The sequence below is a fragment of the Opisthocomus hoazin genome, chromosome 2 (genome assembly GCF_030867145.1).
Source record: "Opisthocomus hoazin isolate bOpiHoa1 chromosome 2, bOpiHoa1.hap1, whole genome shotgun sequence".
Taxonomy (NCBI): domain Eukaryota; kingdom Metazoa; phylum Chordata; class Aves; order Opisthocomiformes; family Opisthocomidae; genus Opisthocomus; species Opisthocomus hoazin.
This window is the reverse complement of record NC_134415.1, coordinates 95,649,731-95,667,409: the sequence shown is the minus strand read 5'-3', so window position 1 is coordinate 95,667,409 and position 17,679 is coordinate 95,649,731. Positions and strand designations below refer to the sequence as shown.

Here is a 17,679-nt window from a genome sequence, read left to right as displayed (position 1 = left end):
GCAATTCTCACTTTTAATTGAAATTTGACTTAGAAACCTATGCTGGTTTTGTTCAGCAAGTCTGTTTGAATTTTGCTGCTGACTTCAGTGGGGATAAATTTCAGCCACAGCATGCAAAACACAAGAGTTGGCATTGTCTGTGAAAGCCTGGGTTTAACTTTGCCCCGCGTGTAATGTAGGAGATCCCTGACCCTGATTAATCTCTGGGCTCCCCTGAAATATTAATAGCCTGGTCTTCTGTTCTGCTATCTAAATACACTGCTTTTACAGGCAACTTTTTCAATATAAGAATTTAGCTATCAATGATGTTTTCCTCTGCAAAGGTGTATTTTATGCATTTCAAATAATATAACTTAACCAATGCTAACTAGAAACATATAATAATACATTTTCAGAAATACTGATTTTCTTAATTGAAATTATGTTTTCTTTCTGAAGGTTCCTTCCTCTCTTAATAGTCTGAAGATTTTTCAAAATTTACACAACCCATGAAATGACATTAATCGTGTATGTATTCCCTTTCACATTTTTATTGACTTCTGCCTTTGTCTACTTCCTAACTCGTATTTTCAAGATCTTTGGTTAAGTCACATTACAAGAGGAAAGAAGATCAAAAGGTTTTCCATGTACTTGGAACACCAGAACTTGGCCACTAGATGTCAGATTCCTTTTCACACACGGTGGATCAGAAAAGCAGGGTGAAGGCAAAATTCAAGTACATATGTTAAGGCAAATGAAATAATAGGATTTCCCAAATATGAAAGTATTTCTTTTCCATATGGTTTATCAATAACAAATGATTTTCAACAAGCTATGTGTACCAGTTCTACCAAATTTGAGCAATGATTGTGAAACAACCACAAACTACAGTAACATTTTACCTTACAACCAGGGCTGTTCTCTGTGGTTAAGCTCTTGTGGAATACGATGTAAAGAGCTGCATTTACCTACTACCAGATTGTAACCTCGGGTGAACCCTCCCATTAACTTCAATGGGAGACACACGAACTCTGTATGAAAGACTTTTCTTCTCAATATTCACTGTGCACATTATATATTAATATGGAGTTTAGATACAAAATTCTAAAAACTAAATGGGTAGCAGAAAAATATCACGGTCGCTTTAAAGGCTCAGTCGCTGAATGAACAGCAAAACTACAGTAGGTTTCTGAATCAGTCTTCCTCCTACAGACCAAATACAGAAATTATGCAGAAAAGAGTAGGAGAAATAATAAAAAATCGTGTAATTTCCACTTCTAGTATTTATTTGTTCATTCATTTCTCACACACGTACGCTCTTGTTTTGTCTATCAGTTTTTTGTATTTTAAATGCTTAAATATATGTTATACACACACGCATTTACACACACACAATCTAGTTACTAAAAGAGGTATCTGAGCAGTTATTAAGCTAAAATTATAGAAGGGCAGATTTTTGTCAGTGTTCTGTTGGACCACCCTCTGTAGGAATGTGATTTAGGATATGATTACATAAATTTTTGTAGGGTTATAGATGTGAATATTTCAAGGAGCTATGAATTCATTTAAACAAAACAATTTATTTCAATGTCAGGAAAAGAAAACAAAGTTAATGTAAAATGCTAATTCTGATTTCAGTCCCACTGATGTAAATGAGAACTTCTCCGGCAAACACATCATTAACAGCTGGCCTATGGAAAACACCAATTCATATAATGAAGCACATCGACTGACATTTTAACATACAAAGTTTAATTTCTTCTTACAATATATACAAAGAAATAACACCAGATAATACAAAAATGTATGTACCACAGACAACACATGCCCAAGTAACAGAAGAGAATAATAACATCAGTACTTCTATTTTTAAAATCCTGTTGAAGAGAGTTTTTAAAGTGAAGAACCATTCATACCTGAGTGATTCGTACCTGACTCTCAGAGCTGATAGCTCCGCATCTGAGAGCGGTTAACCCTGATTACATCTTCCAAAAAGCCAAGTAAGAGCAGTGTGTAGGGAGCGAGATTCAAAATGAAGTTAACATCTATAACGAGAAATGTTGCATACAGTTTTACCGGAGAGAGACCGGGCAAAACTAAGGGAAAGAGGGTAACTCGCACTGATCTAGGGGAGTAAAACATTCCCCTAAATGAAAACAAGTTCGAAAGATGAGCTCACAGAAACTCCTACCAGCAAACTGCAGGTTTCAAAGTGACTCAATGAAATCAGCCACTGATGTGTGATGGGAACATATAATTGGTCTGAAAAGTGTCCTGACCGTTGCAGTTTATTCCAAGCACCCGAAGCCCAGCAGGACAGTAGCTTCCTCCCTTTAAAGGCATACTCTTCCACTTCTGATCAGAATTAACGGAAAATTCGTGTAAATAATGGGAATGTTTTAGAACATGTATGGCATATTTCAGGCAGTAACATAGGATTTGGCATCCAGTTGGCACGAATCAACATATTAACATGACTAGAGATTACTCACATCATGCTAATTACTATGTGCTCTAAGTGGTTTGAGGTTTAAATATGGTGACATGCATACTCTATGGGCATATTCAGAAGAGTCACAAAGTGTTATTTGTGTTTTGAAAAATCACACTAATGGGTGTCACAAAAGGAAAAAAAGGTGGCCAAAATAAATCAAAAGCTCTGTTTTTCTTCTGTTATTTACTCAACATGTTTACTGGCCTGAGAGAAATCCCCCAGGCGTCAGGGCTGAAGTGCTATGCTCCCTCATTTTCAGTCACACTTACTCAAATGTATTGCTCTGCTGATAACTACATTAGCAATACTCATACGTAACAGTAATTCAGGTGATGGGATCTAATCTAGAGGACACAGTGGAAGACTGATTGGGAACTGGATTTAAAATAACAGAGATCACCTGGAGAATCGAGGGTGCACCTTCTCAGTGTGCTGCTCGTGAACGGGTTGGCCCTTTCCCTGCTCTTCTGCCTCTCCACCTTACTGCTGTCCCGAGCCGTATGTTCCCACTGATGGGCTGGAGTTACCACGACTGCTTATATGGCCACGCAGTCAGCCAGAACTGGGCATCTCTCCAGCTGACACCGAATTCTACCAGAAACACAAAGATTTGTTCTCAGCCAGCTCAGGTCCTGATGAAGCACTGTAACTGTCATTATTACTCTGAGTTGAGTTCATTTTGCTACTGAAACTGTTCATTAAAAAAAAAAAATCAGTACAGAGGAAAAGGTAAGAGAGAGAAAGCATGAGGATGAGTCATTCTTGAAGATCACCTGGGAAGAGGAAGGTTTGGTTACTGTGTTGTAATCAGGTAATGTAGAATACACAAGAAGCCCTGTAAAGAGAGGCCCTAGTATTTTCCAGTCGATTGGTGCCTCAGAGTTTGATTCTTCGGTGCCTAGGAAAATCTGAGGTCTGAACAAAGCTTGTCCTTGTGGTGTTCCTGACATCACTCTCTTGTGTTCATTCTTTGATGTAGTATGAAGGTGAACTCATGCTACATTCTTCTACGCAGTGGGGCACTGCTAAGGTCTTGCTCCTCTTCTCTGCCATCCTTTTCATTGAACTGAAAGAACTTCTTGTTCTGGAGACACCTATTGCTTTCTCAGATTTGGCTGAAATTAATTGATGTTATTCATCAATGTTATTCATCAATGAAGGACAGACGGAGGGATGGATGAACACAGATGCTTCATCTTGTAAGCCGCCTTTTCACAAAAGGCCAGGCTCAAAGGCAGCCTTTGGAACAGGGACCAGAATTCAGAGGGGCTCCCTCCTCCTAGTTCAATATCCTGACCACTCAACCACTCTCTTGTTTCTGCTCAGTGAATACTGAACTCCTCCATGCAGAACAGCACAGCCTGTACAGGAGGGAATGAGAATGCCACCTTCTTCCCCCTCAGCTGTCTGTCAGTGCCATTGGTGAACCTGGCTGGGGCTGATGTGGGTTTGAGTCTCCTCAGATACTGGTGAGCAAGGAGGACCCATCTCCTACCTTTGAAGAACAGTTTCAATCAAAAGCTTTTGAAAACAAGCAGCATTACCCCTACATTTGTATGGCATTTGACCTGCTAGGAGGCATTCATGATTCCAGTCGCTTTAAAACAGCCACTGGTTTCCTGAGCCTGCCTTCTTTCTTTTTCTGGCCTGAGAGCCTGGAACTAAGCTATGTTAAAGCTAGTCTTTACGCTTTTTGCCAGATTCCTTTTACCTCAGATCAGTTTCCCAGTTCAAACACTTGTGCCGGCTCAAGGGACAACCACATTAAGGGAAGTGAGTGCTTTCCTGGCTGGAGGTGTCAAGGACAGGACTGCAGCTTTTGACTCCAGTGTGGGGTTACATCCTGACTTTAAGTGACCATGAAATTGTGGCTTGACTTAAAAGCCCTTAGAGGAAATACAAGAACACCTGGATTATGGCTCTCCATTAGGCTCAGAGGCTGCAGTGCTAGTTAAGTCACAACCGAAGCACTGACTAGACAAGTGCAGTGGAATAACTTCAGGGAGATCTTCAGGATGCGTCCGGGGCTTAGGCACTATCTTTAAGACTCGATTGTCTAAATTGCCTTCTGGAGCTGACCTACTGAATGGAGAATCTTACTGTAGTCACTAAACATAACTGTCTTTAGATTCAGGGGCAATTCCTATAAAGACAGTTACGCTTCAACTTTTAATACTTCTGAACTGTAGGCTTTCTTTTTTCTTCATCTTACCCTTCTTCTGCCTTTAAGAATCAAGAATCTCGGGTCAATTAAAACAGATGTTGAAAATGATGAGTACTACTAAATACCTATTTTTAGCTAATGGTCAAACCAGTTGCCTGATTCCAACTCTTTAGGCTTCTGCTATCGAGCAAAAATTCCTTTCTGTTGTGCTGTCCCTGGGAAAAATGACAGCAACCTTGGTCTGACCTGTCTGGGATTTCTCGAGTCTGTCATAGGGAATTCTACTGACTCTACAAGAGTAACTCCCAGCTTGCACCCACAGTTCTGGTTCAGTTGTGCTAATTTGTGTATCCTGGATTTCAGGTGCTGTAAGGCTGGTTTGTTTCTTCAGGCGAATTTGCTTCTTAGATCTCAAGCAAAACCAACAAATTTTTCAACCGCAGGCACCCACAGAATATTGCCTTGGGTATAGCAACAGTTAACTAAGAAACAAAGTTTCTTTGAAACAAGAATCTGAAGAGGAAGGCTTCAGGCAGCTGTAGTTCATCACTGTATCAAGCCACATTAGCTTGGGGCTCATGTTTGCAATATTATTTAAATGACTGTTTAGACCTGAAGACTTGCTTCAGTGCCAGTATTTAGAGTGAATATCCAGCAAAAAGCTCTTAATAATGTGTTTTCTTCAAACATCTGCTAAAAAGTCTATGTTACAATGATAATAGTAAGATCTTGGCAACAATTTATTGACAAATTAAGGCTTTTAAGTGATAACAATTATTTCAGAGGATCTGATATATTTCCGACATAGTAACTCACATTGCTTGCCAATTCCAGTTTCTGAGTTTTATCTGAAATACTGAGAATTGAATGTTATGAAAAATGCTACTAAATGAATCTGATTTCCACATGTCGTAAGAACCAGAACCTTAAAATTAACAGGTATTGCAGGTGTTACACGTGTGAAAATTGAAGCCTACTTCTATTCTGACGTGGCAGCAGCTTTTACACCACACACAAAATGCCCTTCATGTGAATAATAAAATGCCAGCTTTATGCTGGGATAATGGCCATATCTGGACCTTAAATTGGAGCGCAATGCAAAGTGCAGACTGAAGACTAAACATTGCTTGGACTGAATATAATTTTGCTGACCTTCTGCATCAGATTCTTCCATCAGCTCTCTTCTCCCAGTCAGAAAGCCATTTAATATTTCAACCACTGGTACATTTTCTTTTCTGTGAATTGTATTTATTATTTATTGGTGGTCTTCCTGCCTAGCCTTCTGAAAGCTGTTCCTAAACACTGGGTCCTTTATAGCCAGCTGTGGTGGTTGAGGTATTACACAAGCTTTAAAACCATCATTTATCAGTCTGCTCAGCTCCATTTCTTTTGGTTGTGACTTTCTTCTGTGGAAATTGATCACTTAATGGAAATGCCCTTTAATGACTTCACTGTTATTAAATAAACAATCATAAAAATCATTGGCATCCACACCATTTCCATGCTGGAACAATTCCTTTAAAACATGCTTAAAAATGCAAACGTATAAATGAGGAAAATGAGGAAAAAATGAGGAAAGAGGGAAGGAAAGACAATGAATTGCGATGGTATTGTGAGGAGGTCTGTTTTTAACACAAAATATTTCAAACAACTGAGAATTGCGAGTAACTTCCATACCAAACCCTCTCTCTTTCACTGTCTGCACCTGAGCTGTGCCTTTAGATCGCAATTTCTGCCAGCAGCAGTCGGTGCTGACTTCCCCTCTACGACATAAGGATGCTTGGCAACTAAGATTTAAATATAGCACAAGTTCATCCTACCAGGACAACTGAAAACCTAGTGAAGTCCATGGAGTGGCTTGCTTCATAGCCTTTAGCAGTCTTTGGAGCAGGCACAAATGGGCTGTGTTGATTTTAGCAATGTTTCTCAAGCTTTTTCTAAAGACTAAACACCTTTTGGCTCACTTGCCTTCATCTGACCCCTGAGCTGGCAGTAACCCAGCGTGTGTAAGCTGGGGAGCCAGCTGTAACTACTGTCTACAAGCCTTAACCCCCTCTGTAAGAAATAAGCTGCTGCTTACTACTGCTGCTGCCTAACATTGTGCAACCTCCCTACCCCCTTGACCTTCGTAACAGCCTTGAGAAAACAGCTCGCCACTCAGAAACGCGGTTTTGGAGGGGAGACTCCTTGAGAGAAGGCTGCTCACACGGTGCCCATCCTTTCTTCACCTCCCTCCGGCACCTGAGGTACTGGCTTTCATTAAAATAGGAGCTCAAGCACGCTGTCTCCTGGCACTGCTTCCCTAGGCAATGTGGCATCTCAAAAAATCTGATCACAGGCAGGAAGGAAAGTGCCCCATGCAGCAGCGAAGGTGGGAAGTGATCCGTTAAGCTGGGAGACAATGTAACAGAAGTGACCAAACTCCCTTCAATCTATTAAAAAGTGACCAAGTCTATTATTAAGAAATCCTGGGCTAGATTAATAACCTAGTGCAGTTGCCCCATCCCTCACTTCCCAGGCTGAAACTCTTCCTGGCGTACAACTGCCGTTTTGATGGCTTTTTTTTTTTGAATTTCAGTAAGAAAACAAACGAATGTTGTTACTTAAGTAGTCAGTGCACACACTTATTAGTTCATTGTAAGTGACAGCTGCAGGACTCCGTTAGTACAGGCAAACGTGAGCAACTACACAGACACGGGGCTGACTTCCACGGCAGCAGTAAAACCTGCAGAACATACCCCCTGAGCCACCGCCATCAGCCCTGACCCCCGCCCAGGGAGGCAGAGCTGCTGGCTGAAGATTTCTTCAGTTCTATTTTCATAGACTGAGTCTCGGCACGAGGCTCGAATTTTGTCACATTTCCTGCTCCTGCGGCTGCCACTACTGGCTTTCCTGCTTTCATACCTTTTGACACAGGAATGCGGGTGGGTGTAGGTCTCAGGGATGACCCATCCTGTCCTGTCTGCAAAAGAGAGAGACAGAGAGATATTACATGAGTGGAGGACTTTTTCTTCCCATATATTAGAGAGATTTTTTTCTTCTCATGTATTATCCTCTTATATATTTCTTCTCATATATTATATTCTCATCTTATACTTTTCATTTGTTCCTCATTCATGTCTCAAGCAACGATGTCCCAAATCACGCCGATTAGCAAATGAGTGCTCACATCTGGAACGTGGCCGTAGCGCACACTGCTACAGCAGGGCCAAAGGTGCAGTCGCGATCAAACGCGTTTCCCAGGGCTGAGGCCCTGTGTTTTGGATCAAGATGTCATAGGGAAGGGAACCCCTGCAAAACTCCAATTCCGCAGCACGACACAGTGCAGGACGGCATTAGAGGCTACCAAAATGCTGTCTGAGCTGTCAGACAGGTGCAATATTAGCACCTTGCACAGAGACTAGCACAGGCCCTCAAAACAGCGTAGCCACATGAGGCTAATGCCGAACCCAGAGCAACTGCCATATTTTCAGAGCTGGTGCAAGATTTCTCAGCAGTATAGATAAAACTGAACTTTGCTTCCCAAAGTATGCTGGGGCTATGGCAACTTTTTTACACACTGGGAAGTGCAGGGGGCTGGGAGTGAGAGACAGGTGAAAGCTTTGGCTTTCCCTTTCCTGTGGCTGTGGGAGGAGGGACATGGGAGAGGGCTCTCCCCTCTGAGCCCTAGCTACAGCTGGATGAACTCTGGGGAGCATGAAGGAGGCAGCCCAGGTTCCTAGGGATACCTCAAGGCAGCGAGGACATGGTCATTTTACTATCTCTGCCAGCCTGCTGCCCTGGACAACAGCCTCCCAAGCACACTTATCCTCAAGCTGGAGGACTTCAGAATAAAAAAAAAAAGTAAAAATGGCCTAAGTGGTTGAGGACCCAAGAAGCCCAGCACAGCTCCTGTCAGGGATCTGTGCCCTTCTGGATCAACAGCTGGAGGCCAGGCTGGCTATCCTGCAGCTTTGAAAATGGCAATCAGTACACAGAGAAGTGAAGGCTCCAGGGAGACCTTGAGCAGCCTTCCAGTACCTGAACAGGCCCTACAAGAAAGCTGGAGAGGGACTTTTTACAAGGGCATGTGGCGATAGGACAAGGGGGAATGGCTTCAAACTGAAAGAGGGTAGGTTTAGATTAGATATTAGGAAGAAATTCTTTGCTATGAGGGTGGGGAGGCACTGGAACAGGTTGCCCAGAGAAGTTGTGGCTGCCCCCTCCCTGGCAGTGGTCAAGGCCAAGTTGGATGGGGCTTTGAGCAACCTGGTCAGTGGAAGGTGTCCCTGCCCATGGCAGGGAGATTGAACCTAAATGATCTATAAAGTCCCTTCCAACCCAAACCATTCCATGATTCTATGATGACTCTATGAATGCTGCCCATACTCTGCAAGGCCGAAATTGGAAGCTACGCCTTATGGACTGTGACCTAAAGAAAATAGTTATAACCATGAGAATTCTGAAAGGAAAATGTGTTTTATCTTCCACAGTGTGCAATACAGACACAAATGTCAGCTGAATTTCATATGTGACTCTTTTCTGTTCAGATAATGGATGAAGACTTTGATCTCACAAAAGAGAACACTTTTTGTAAGATCCTGGAGTCCTAGCTAGACCCATCAGCTAAATAACTAAATTCAGCAACTTATGACATGTAAACAAAATAAAACTAAACAGCTGAAATAGACTGGATTAGGGGATCACATCGACTGCAACATGTATTTGCACATTTACTTAAAAATGCTCTTAAAAAATTCTCCACGAAAGAGAATTTTTCCAGCCAGTAGCATCAGAGCCTTCTGTCTGCATCCTGAGTACTCAGAGGAAAACCATTCCTTAATCTTCTAAGAACAGTTCAAAACCCCATGTGTACACACAAAAAAAAATCACAATTGGAAAACTTGAATGCTGTCTGCCTGGCAGGAAGGAAGCCATTTTCAATAACTTAAAGCAACATTTACAATAGCAGTCTAAAGGCTAATATGGAACTCACATGCAGATGTCAAAACAAGTTAGGCCCATACAATTCTGTAGGGCAAAACATGCAAATGCATTCCATCAGCCTTGGAAAATATGTCAACATCCCAGGGAACCCAAATGACAAACATCTTGTACTCCCTGAAAGAGCTCCACAGTGTGTAAACATGAGGCAATGAAATGAAGTAGCTGGAATCTCAGGCATTTCTTCAGCTTTATTCACATGTAAATTATTAACTAAGGATTTGGGTGCTTTGAAGTTACTCATCTCAAGCCTAAATCACTCAAAAGGACTTTGAAAAGAACTCTAACTTGCTTTAAATTTCTTAGTTGCCTTTCTTAAGACATACTAACGTGTTGATCATATGGAAGCTAATGCCTGCTTCACACGCAGCTGTAAAAGCATTTTGTGTTCGCCAAGTGAAATGGCACGAAGGTGGCTCTCCAGCAAGCGGTCCCCTTTGGCAAGAGAGATGGGGTAGTCAGGGTTGGACTAGATGACCCACAGAGGTCCCTTCCAACCCCTACCATTCTGTGATTCTGTGGTAAGCAAGCAGAGGACACTCTCCAGTCCACGTCTGTCATGTCTGTGGCAGAGAACCCACATGACTGTCTGTCTCTTGGTCATTTCTTCCAAGAACCAAGCTCGAAGCAATTCCCTCCAGCCCTGTTCGTCTGTAGGCTGCTGTCTTTTGGTTGATACAGGAATACGGCTCCAACCAGGAACCAACTCTTACGCAGATGGCATGGGGTCCCACAGACTTGGCCCCATGGGACGCAGTGGGATGCTGGCTGGCTCTGAACTGGCAGTACGTGGGGCTGGGACAGCACAGGGGATGGAGCCAGGTTAGTAAATACATTACTGAGAGTGAGATAAATACATGCAGCCGCTAAGCTGGTTAAGTCGATAATCAGCGCTCACTGCAGACACTGAGGTTGCAGTAAGGTTGGACAGTCCCATTAAAGGAAGAAAAGCAATCTGAATGTACAGAACATTTAGCATGTTTTAGTGGTTTATAGCAGATCCTCCTTAGTGCATTTTATTGACATGCAAAAAGAATGCCTTCATGCACACATCTATTTTTGGAATATTTTCATAACAAAGGTGCTTTGTCAGCACTTGTTCTCAATCAGATCAGATCAGGGACCAGCTTGCCCTGGACAGAAATGATTCAGTTCAGTGGCTGACACGGGTATCCAGTGCAATTTGAGATGCCCTGCGCTACTCAAGCACAGGGCTGGTAGATAAGACAGAGGACCCAAGGCGACCTGCAGCCTCTGATGAAGCAGCTGGAAGTTAGGTAGGCTACTTGACAGCACTTAAAATAACTCTAAAGAAGTATGTTTAGGCAATTGAATCTTGAAGGCATCGGACTTGAGATCTACTCAGCACAGTCCGCAATTCAGCTCCCACCCAGTTGCCACGGAGCCAGCACTCAGGGCTCAGTGCTGACAGGGGGACTGATGACTAGCGACTGACTCAGTTGCCTGCACTGAGGCATCTTGTGCCATCTGAGGTATCTCATCAGCTTCCACTGCTGACAGGCACAGGTCTATGTTATACCTACCAGCCTCGTGCGCGTCTCAGCTGCCGCAAGGCATGCAGATAGCACCATGCATCGCTATACAGCCAAGTGAGCCGGCCCCTGGATCTCTGGTAATCTGAACAGAGGCTTAGGGCGTGTATGCGACACCCGCACAGAGCTACATTTAGATGCTGATCTCAAACTAAATGCTGCCCAAATGAAAGTCGCCTTATAGCTGCTTTAAGGTGTGCCCGGTTAGCTCTGGCACCCAACAGCCTTTCAGCCGTGCCTGGTTGCCTCAGCCACAGGACGCTGTGCACGGCTCGAGCCGTGCCGCTGCGCTGGCTCTGCGGCAGCCGGGATTCCCTCTGCTCCCTGCAGAGTGGCATGTCACTGATTCAGGGTGGGCCCTGGCAGCATAAACAGCCGGTGCTGGATGCGAGCCTTGTTGGATGTGGGAGCACAGGCATGAGGCGATTCTAGCACTGACCTCCATCCTGGTAGCCAAAGAAAATCCAAATTCACCAGCAAAATGTAAGGCCTAAATAAAAAAACAGGATATAGGCACCACAGTTGGTTTTTTTCTCAAAGAATATTTGTTTTCATTCTGTGGGGTTTTTAATGTAAACTGTATGAACTGTCCTGGGAACAGGGACTTGGGCTAACATGCTAAGGCAAGACTAACAACCAGGCTACAGTTTCAGGCTCATTTTGGTCTGCATATCCTCTGGTCTCAGTCTTGAATTTTTGGTTGTGCTGTGGTCCGTCTGTAATAACAAAAAAAATCTAGCAAGGGTAGAATTATCTAGCTAGGGTAGTCCAGGTGTGGGATCCAGGATGGACCAAAGCTCCTGCCGTGGAAACGCCTGTGGGCTTGGACCAGGCTGTGTGGCAGTGCTGGTGTGACGAGGCCAGCTGCTCAGCTCGCCAGGCCTGGGCTTGTGCAGCAGGCAGAACACAAAGTGCCCCCAAAACATTTGGGTCCAGCAAGTTCAGGTGCCAGTGGAGACACAGTCACTCACTGGTGCCTTTTTTCATTGACCATTTTGGTTCAGTGCTCAAAACCTTCCCAAATTCTCCTTCAGGTGCCTGTGTCTTTCTTTGGATCCGGGTCTCATTTTATCTAAATCAAAACTGTTGCAGACTCAGAATAGGACTTAGATCAGAGGAATATCAATCTCCAGCTACTCTAGAGTGTATGTCAGTGTAAATCAACACGATCACAACACTCCTTAATCTATGGGATTCATGGGATTCAAAAATCACGATGATCCATCATGAAACCGCAGTCTCTGGTTGTGGACTCACGTATGCAGGGGAGACACCACAGCTCACGCTGAACCTCAAAGTCCCGTGCGTGCACCTTAAAATTAACTTCACCTGCAGTACTGAAGATAACTCTATAAATTCACATTGAAAGAAGAGTTAAATGTTCTCAGATATGAAAACAGTAACTGCAAATTTGTTACAGCAACAGATGAGAGCTAGGAACTTTAGGATGATTTTCCCCTTTGTAGTCTGGCCCTGCACTAGTACGTTGCACAGAGCATCTTGTACGAGGAGAGCTAAGACAAATATTAAAACCAATGAGCTAAGAAAGCAGTTTTGTATCACTTTGTCTTCTTTGATTTTATGAACTTAAACGCTCAAAATTATATCAATGTTGGTTTCTTCTAGGGTTACTGAGTAAATTATGCCAACTTGTTTTTTCTGACTAGGGGTATCGAAATATGTTTGTAAAGTAGTCATTTGCAAAACAGATGGTGAATATACGGGGGGGGAGGCGGGTTAGGGAGGAAAAGGCACATTTGGGCTTGTTAGAAGTTCCCTGTTCATCTGACTAGGGACCTTAAAAAACAAGGGAAAGCATAAGATAAAGTAAATCTTATGGCTGAAGTATTTTCCTTACATTCCAAACCAGGGAGGACAAAGTGAAGAAAGAAACCACTTTTTAGCCAGATGAAAACAAACCAAAAAAGTTTTGTCTGCCACGGTTCAGTGCATCATCACAGCAGAGACAGACATCTAGTAAAAAAGAATGAGAGTCTCTCAAAAAAAAAAATCTTCTGAGCTTCTGAGAGGCAAAGAGGTTTGTAAATGAATTAATTCAAGACTTTTAAGAAAATGAACAGTTGCCTCTAGTATGCAGGAAAACGCTGTACGGTAAAGCATCTACAGTACATTATATATGTGGGGAGAGAGAGAGGAGGCGCGTGCAATCCCAGACAGATCTGTACGACAAATCTAAGTTTTCTGAGGTCAGGGGCTTACATGGGAATGGCAGCCCCTCTCCAAAAGTGTGGAAATGTGTCTTAAATACACTTCGACATTTCAGCTTGGAAAAAGCTGCCTGAAGAGGGGTGTTGTAGGGGTCTGCAGGCTCCTGAGCGGCATGGACAAACGAACCGGGGATGACCATTCAGTATTTGTCAAGATACAAGAAAGAGGCTGTAACCAATGAAGGTATTGCATAAAAGGTATCAGACAAAAGAGCGTTTTTCCCAGAGCCCACAGACGAACTCACTGCCCCCTGATGTTGTGGAAACAACAGTATAAATGAGTTCAAAAAGCAATTAGAAGAATAAATAGAAGAAAACTCCGCCATGGTCTGTTAAACACAAAGATGTGGCTGCAGGCCCTGATTCAGAAAGAAATACCCACCTATTGCCAAAAACCGGGAACAGACGCTGAGGGAAACATTGCTGCATGTTTACCCACTTAAAATAATCTTCCCCTAAGCATCTGCTACAGGCTCTGTCTAGATAAATAAGCTTTTGGACTAATACAGTACCGCTGGGTTTATATTATGGTTAAATTCTTCTTTCCCTAAAACAATGCAAAACCATGTCCAATAATAAATGTAGGGGGAGGAGTATCAATAAATATTGTCCAATATATTTAAACACAGAGGTGAGAGACTGATTAAAGTACAAAAGAGAAGCTGGGGAACCGCCACAGAGGCACAGAGAAAAAGCAGCAAAAAATGTGTTGGAGGAAGCACTACTGTAGTACAGTACTTATAGAAGTTGAGAATTTCAGAGGAACAGAAAGAGCTTTACTATTCACTGGCTGAAAGAGGCTTGGAGCTGTAAGCAACGATACCATGTCTGCCTATTTATTCCTTTGGCGTTCACTATTATAGCAGATATTAATTGAATTATAACTATAATAGGATTCTACAAAAGAAATACCAGCCTGCATGACCAGGCTCTAAAGGCCCGCCAGCTGGGCCAAAAATCATTATGAGTATTTTCAAGAAGTCAGAAATTGCACTCACCGAAAATAAAAATAGTTTCCTGCTCCGTTATCTCCGTCGTTCTTTGTCCCTCTCTGTCTCTCACTTGTAATTTTATAGGACCGCCTTTCCGAAAATAACTTCAAAGGAACTTTGCACGGAATTGCTTTGAAAGTTACTCCTTTGGGAGATAATGCCAAAAGTACACCAGCACCCAACACTGGTACAAAAAGACTCGAATCAGGCAAATTCTAATTTTTATAGTTAAGCTCGTATCTGAAACAGATGTAGGGAAGTCAAGAGTTTCTCCCCACCCCACGCATTCTTTCCAGTGTCTCAAACCCAAACTATGGTTTCCCTTCTCCTCACCATAAAGACCACGTCACGAGACCATGCTGCTTACCACTGATTGTGTTCCTCGTGTGGAAGACGTTGTAACAGGCGTTATAGTGATAGTACTTGTCACTTTGCTTGCTGCAGGTCGCGAGGAGAGGTTGTTCCGGGGCGACCGAAGGACGGTACCAGTCACAACATCTTTCTCTGCCGCTATGTTCACCGGTCGGACCGTTATCACAGGACTCACACCATCAGGTGCGGCACTGGGAGCGCGTTTAAACTGGGAACCTAAGTGGATGTGGATTTTGTTGTCTTCTGTCGTAATAATGTTGGCGTTGGCATTGTACTTGCGGATTGGAGTCGGGACAGTTTGTTTTTCTGGCGTTACTTTGAAGACAGCCCTTCCCATGGTCATATCTTGTGACTGCGGAGAGACAGAGATTTCTGCCGGTGCTGCGGACGTTGATACTGTCATAATCTGAATGGGTGACGCAGGCCTGTCGGCGAAGGGTGCTCTCCCTCCCTCTGGGGACTTTTCCCTGGAGAATGTTGTTATAGTGACGGGAGACATAGAACGATCTGGGCCCATGGGACTTTCACTGCCTTTCCCTTTTTGGGGCATAACGTTTGGAGAGGGAATGATGGTTATTCGTGGCTTCTGATTTCCCAAAGTAGGGATGACAGTGGTACTTGAAAAAAATTCCTCTGAGGTTGGACTGGTTATCTCCAAAGTAGCTGTGCTGTTCTCATGGTCTGGTGTCACCCGAATATGAAGAGGTTGACCCTGCTTTGGTGAAAGGACAACCTCCCCAGGATGTGCTGGACTACTGTGGGTTCGGGCTCCTTTATCAGGAGTTGCCTGAGCCCCAGTTTCCCTCTTTCTCATCCACGGTATCCAAGATTTCCTCATTGCAAGTTCATTCGCCGCTGGAGGATATCTCTCGAGCACTGAAGAACGCTCCATGGGTTTTTTCAGACCCACCTGTCGCAGATTGCTCATGATGTGATTCTCCTCCTGGAAGGATTTCCTTATAAACACTGCTGGAGTTTCTTCTTCTGCTGCTTCATTGCTTACAGCATCTGTTTGCACGCCGGTGGAAGTCACGGGAACATCGACCATTCTTCGTCCATTTATGCTGGGCCTCAGAGCACGGCTGTAACGCTTAGAAAGCTCCAGCTCTCTTGTTAGGTTCAGAACTTCCTGCCCCATGCTCTTGTTTTTATTTTCTTCTTCCATAAACCTTTGCTGCAGAACCGAATAATCAACTTGGAGCTGAGAAAGCTGGTCTTCTTTGTTCATCAGCTCATGAATTTTTTCCTTAAGAGCTTGAACTTCTGCTTTCAAATCTCTGCTTTTGGCCTCTTCCAGACGAAATCTGTGCCTCAACTCTGCCTCCTGGCTCACTGCTTCACCTTTTTCTATCGCTTTTGTTTTGGCAATCTGGAGCTTCATCTCCTCCAGCTGTTGAGAAAGAAAGTTAGCTTTATCTTGCTCAGTCCGAAATTTCTGCTCTAGCTGATCATATTCATCTTCTGTCTTCATCAAATCTCCTTCAACCACTTCCAATTGTTTGAGACGTTTTTTCAGTCTTTCAATTTCAACGGTAAGTTCTTTAATCTTGTTGTCCTCATGACAACCATGCTCTGGTCCTTTCCTGGCTCGACCTCTTGTAATTTCTCTTTCTACTTCCTCCATACCATCAATTCTTTTCTTTAACAGATCAACTCTATAGCTTAGTTCAGAGGATTTTTCTTCTTCACTTCTCAGTTTGCCAATTAACTCATCCCTTTCCTTTGTCAAACTAGACACCTTTTCCTCCATTTCAGATTTCAGTTTCAAAAATTTCTTACTCTCTTCTATCAGTTTTTCCGTTACATCCATAACTTTCCCTTGTTCAACTTTAAAATTCTTGTTTAGACCCTCAACTTTTTTTTCCTCCTGTTTTATTTTTTCCATCATATTTTTTCGTTCATCAACCAACATTACAGTAAATGACTTCAGCTTTGTAAGGTCATCTTTTAAGCTTATTTCAGCCTTTTCCAACTTGCTTTCTGATGCCTCAAGGTCTTTCACTCGAGTCTTCACCAATTCCAACTCATTTATCAAATCCTTAGTCAAATTCTTTTCTTTCTCCAAGTTTAAGTGCAGCTGGGTGCATTCAGACTTACTTTTACTGAAAGCCTCTTCCAGCTTCTCTAGTTCTGACATTCTTTTCTGCAATTTTTCCACTTCAAGTTTCAACTCTTTGCTATGGTGCTCTTCCTCTTGCAGTTTATTTTTCAGCTCTTTACACTGGGATTCAGTTTTTGTAATCTCTTCGTCTTTCCCTTCCATTTCAAGCACACGCTTGCGGAGGTTTTCCACTTCTGCCATTAAGCTAGAGTTTCCACATTCCCCTTTTGCAATTTTATCTCTTAGTTCTTGAAGTTCCTCTTCAGCTTTTTGAAGATTTTTGTTAGTTTCTTCTAGCTCCTCTATTCTGCGAGTCAACCCCACTAGCTTAAGCCTTAGCTGTCTATTATGTGACTCTTGATTAGCCAGTTTAGCAGTCATCTCCTCATGTTCTTGAGAAAATGATGATGTTTTGAGTTCAAGTTCTGCCTCTAACTTCATCAATTTTTGTCCATCTTCTTTTGTTTTTGCACTAATGATTTTAAGCTTTTCTTCTTCTTCCTTTAGTTTTTGGTTTAAGTCCTGTATTTTCTGGCTTTGTTGACCGAGTTTTTCAATATGCATTTGTCTTTCATCCACCAGCATGAGTGCAAATGATTTGAGCTTGACTAGTTCTTCTCTTAGTTTATTGAGTCTCTTTGTATGTTCCTTCTCCTTCCGAGCTTGATAGATCTTCTCCTGCTCAAGAAGTTTCTTCAACCTGAAACAAGTTAGAAGAGAAGCATTAAACTAAAATATATACATGTATATTGGTGTATCTCTCCATTTTTTTAAATCACCTTCATTTTACCTTTTTTATTCATTAATAACCTA

At 42.7% G+C, this 17,679-nt stretch overlaps 1 protein-coding gene across 5 annotated transcripts in view; it reads right to left on the bottom strand.

Annotated features, from left to right (window-relative positions):
* Positions 1 to 17,679, bottom strand: part of FILIP1 (filamin A interacting protein 1) — a 116,906-nt gene that overhangs the window by 2,144 nt on the left and 97,083 nt on the right. For 2 of the 5 annotated variants that reach the window (XM_075414489.1, XM_075414490.1), the window contains 3 exons: positions 14,761 to 17,566; positions 11,613 to 11,663; positions 7,376 to 7,599 (listed from right to left, as the gene is read on the bottom strand). In XM_075414489.1, the coding sequence (XP_075270604.1) occupies positions 7,393 to 7,599; positions 11,613 to 11,663; positions 14,761 to 17,566 (3,064 nt within the window). In that variant the 3' untranslated portion in view covers positions 7,376 to 7,392. The remainder of the gene's footprint in view (positions 1 to 7,375; positions 7,600 to 11,612; positions 11,664 to 14,760; positions 17,567 to 17,679) is intronic. The other 3 variants (XM_075414492.1, XM_075414491.1, XM_009940025.2) reach the window with 3 other exon arrangements.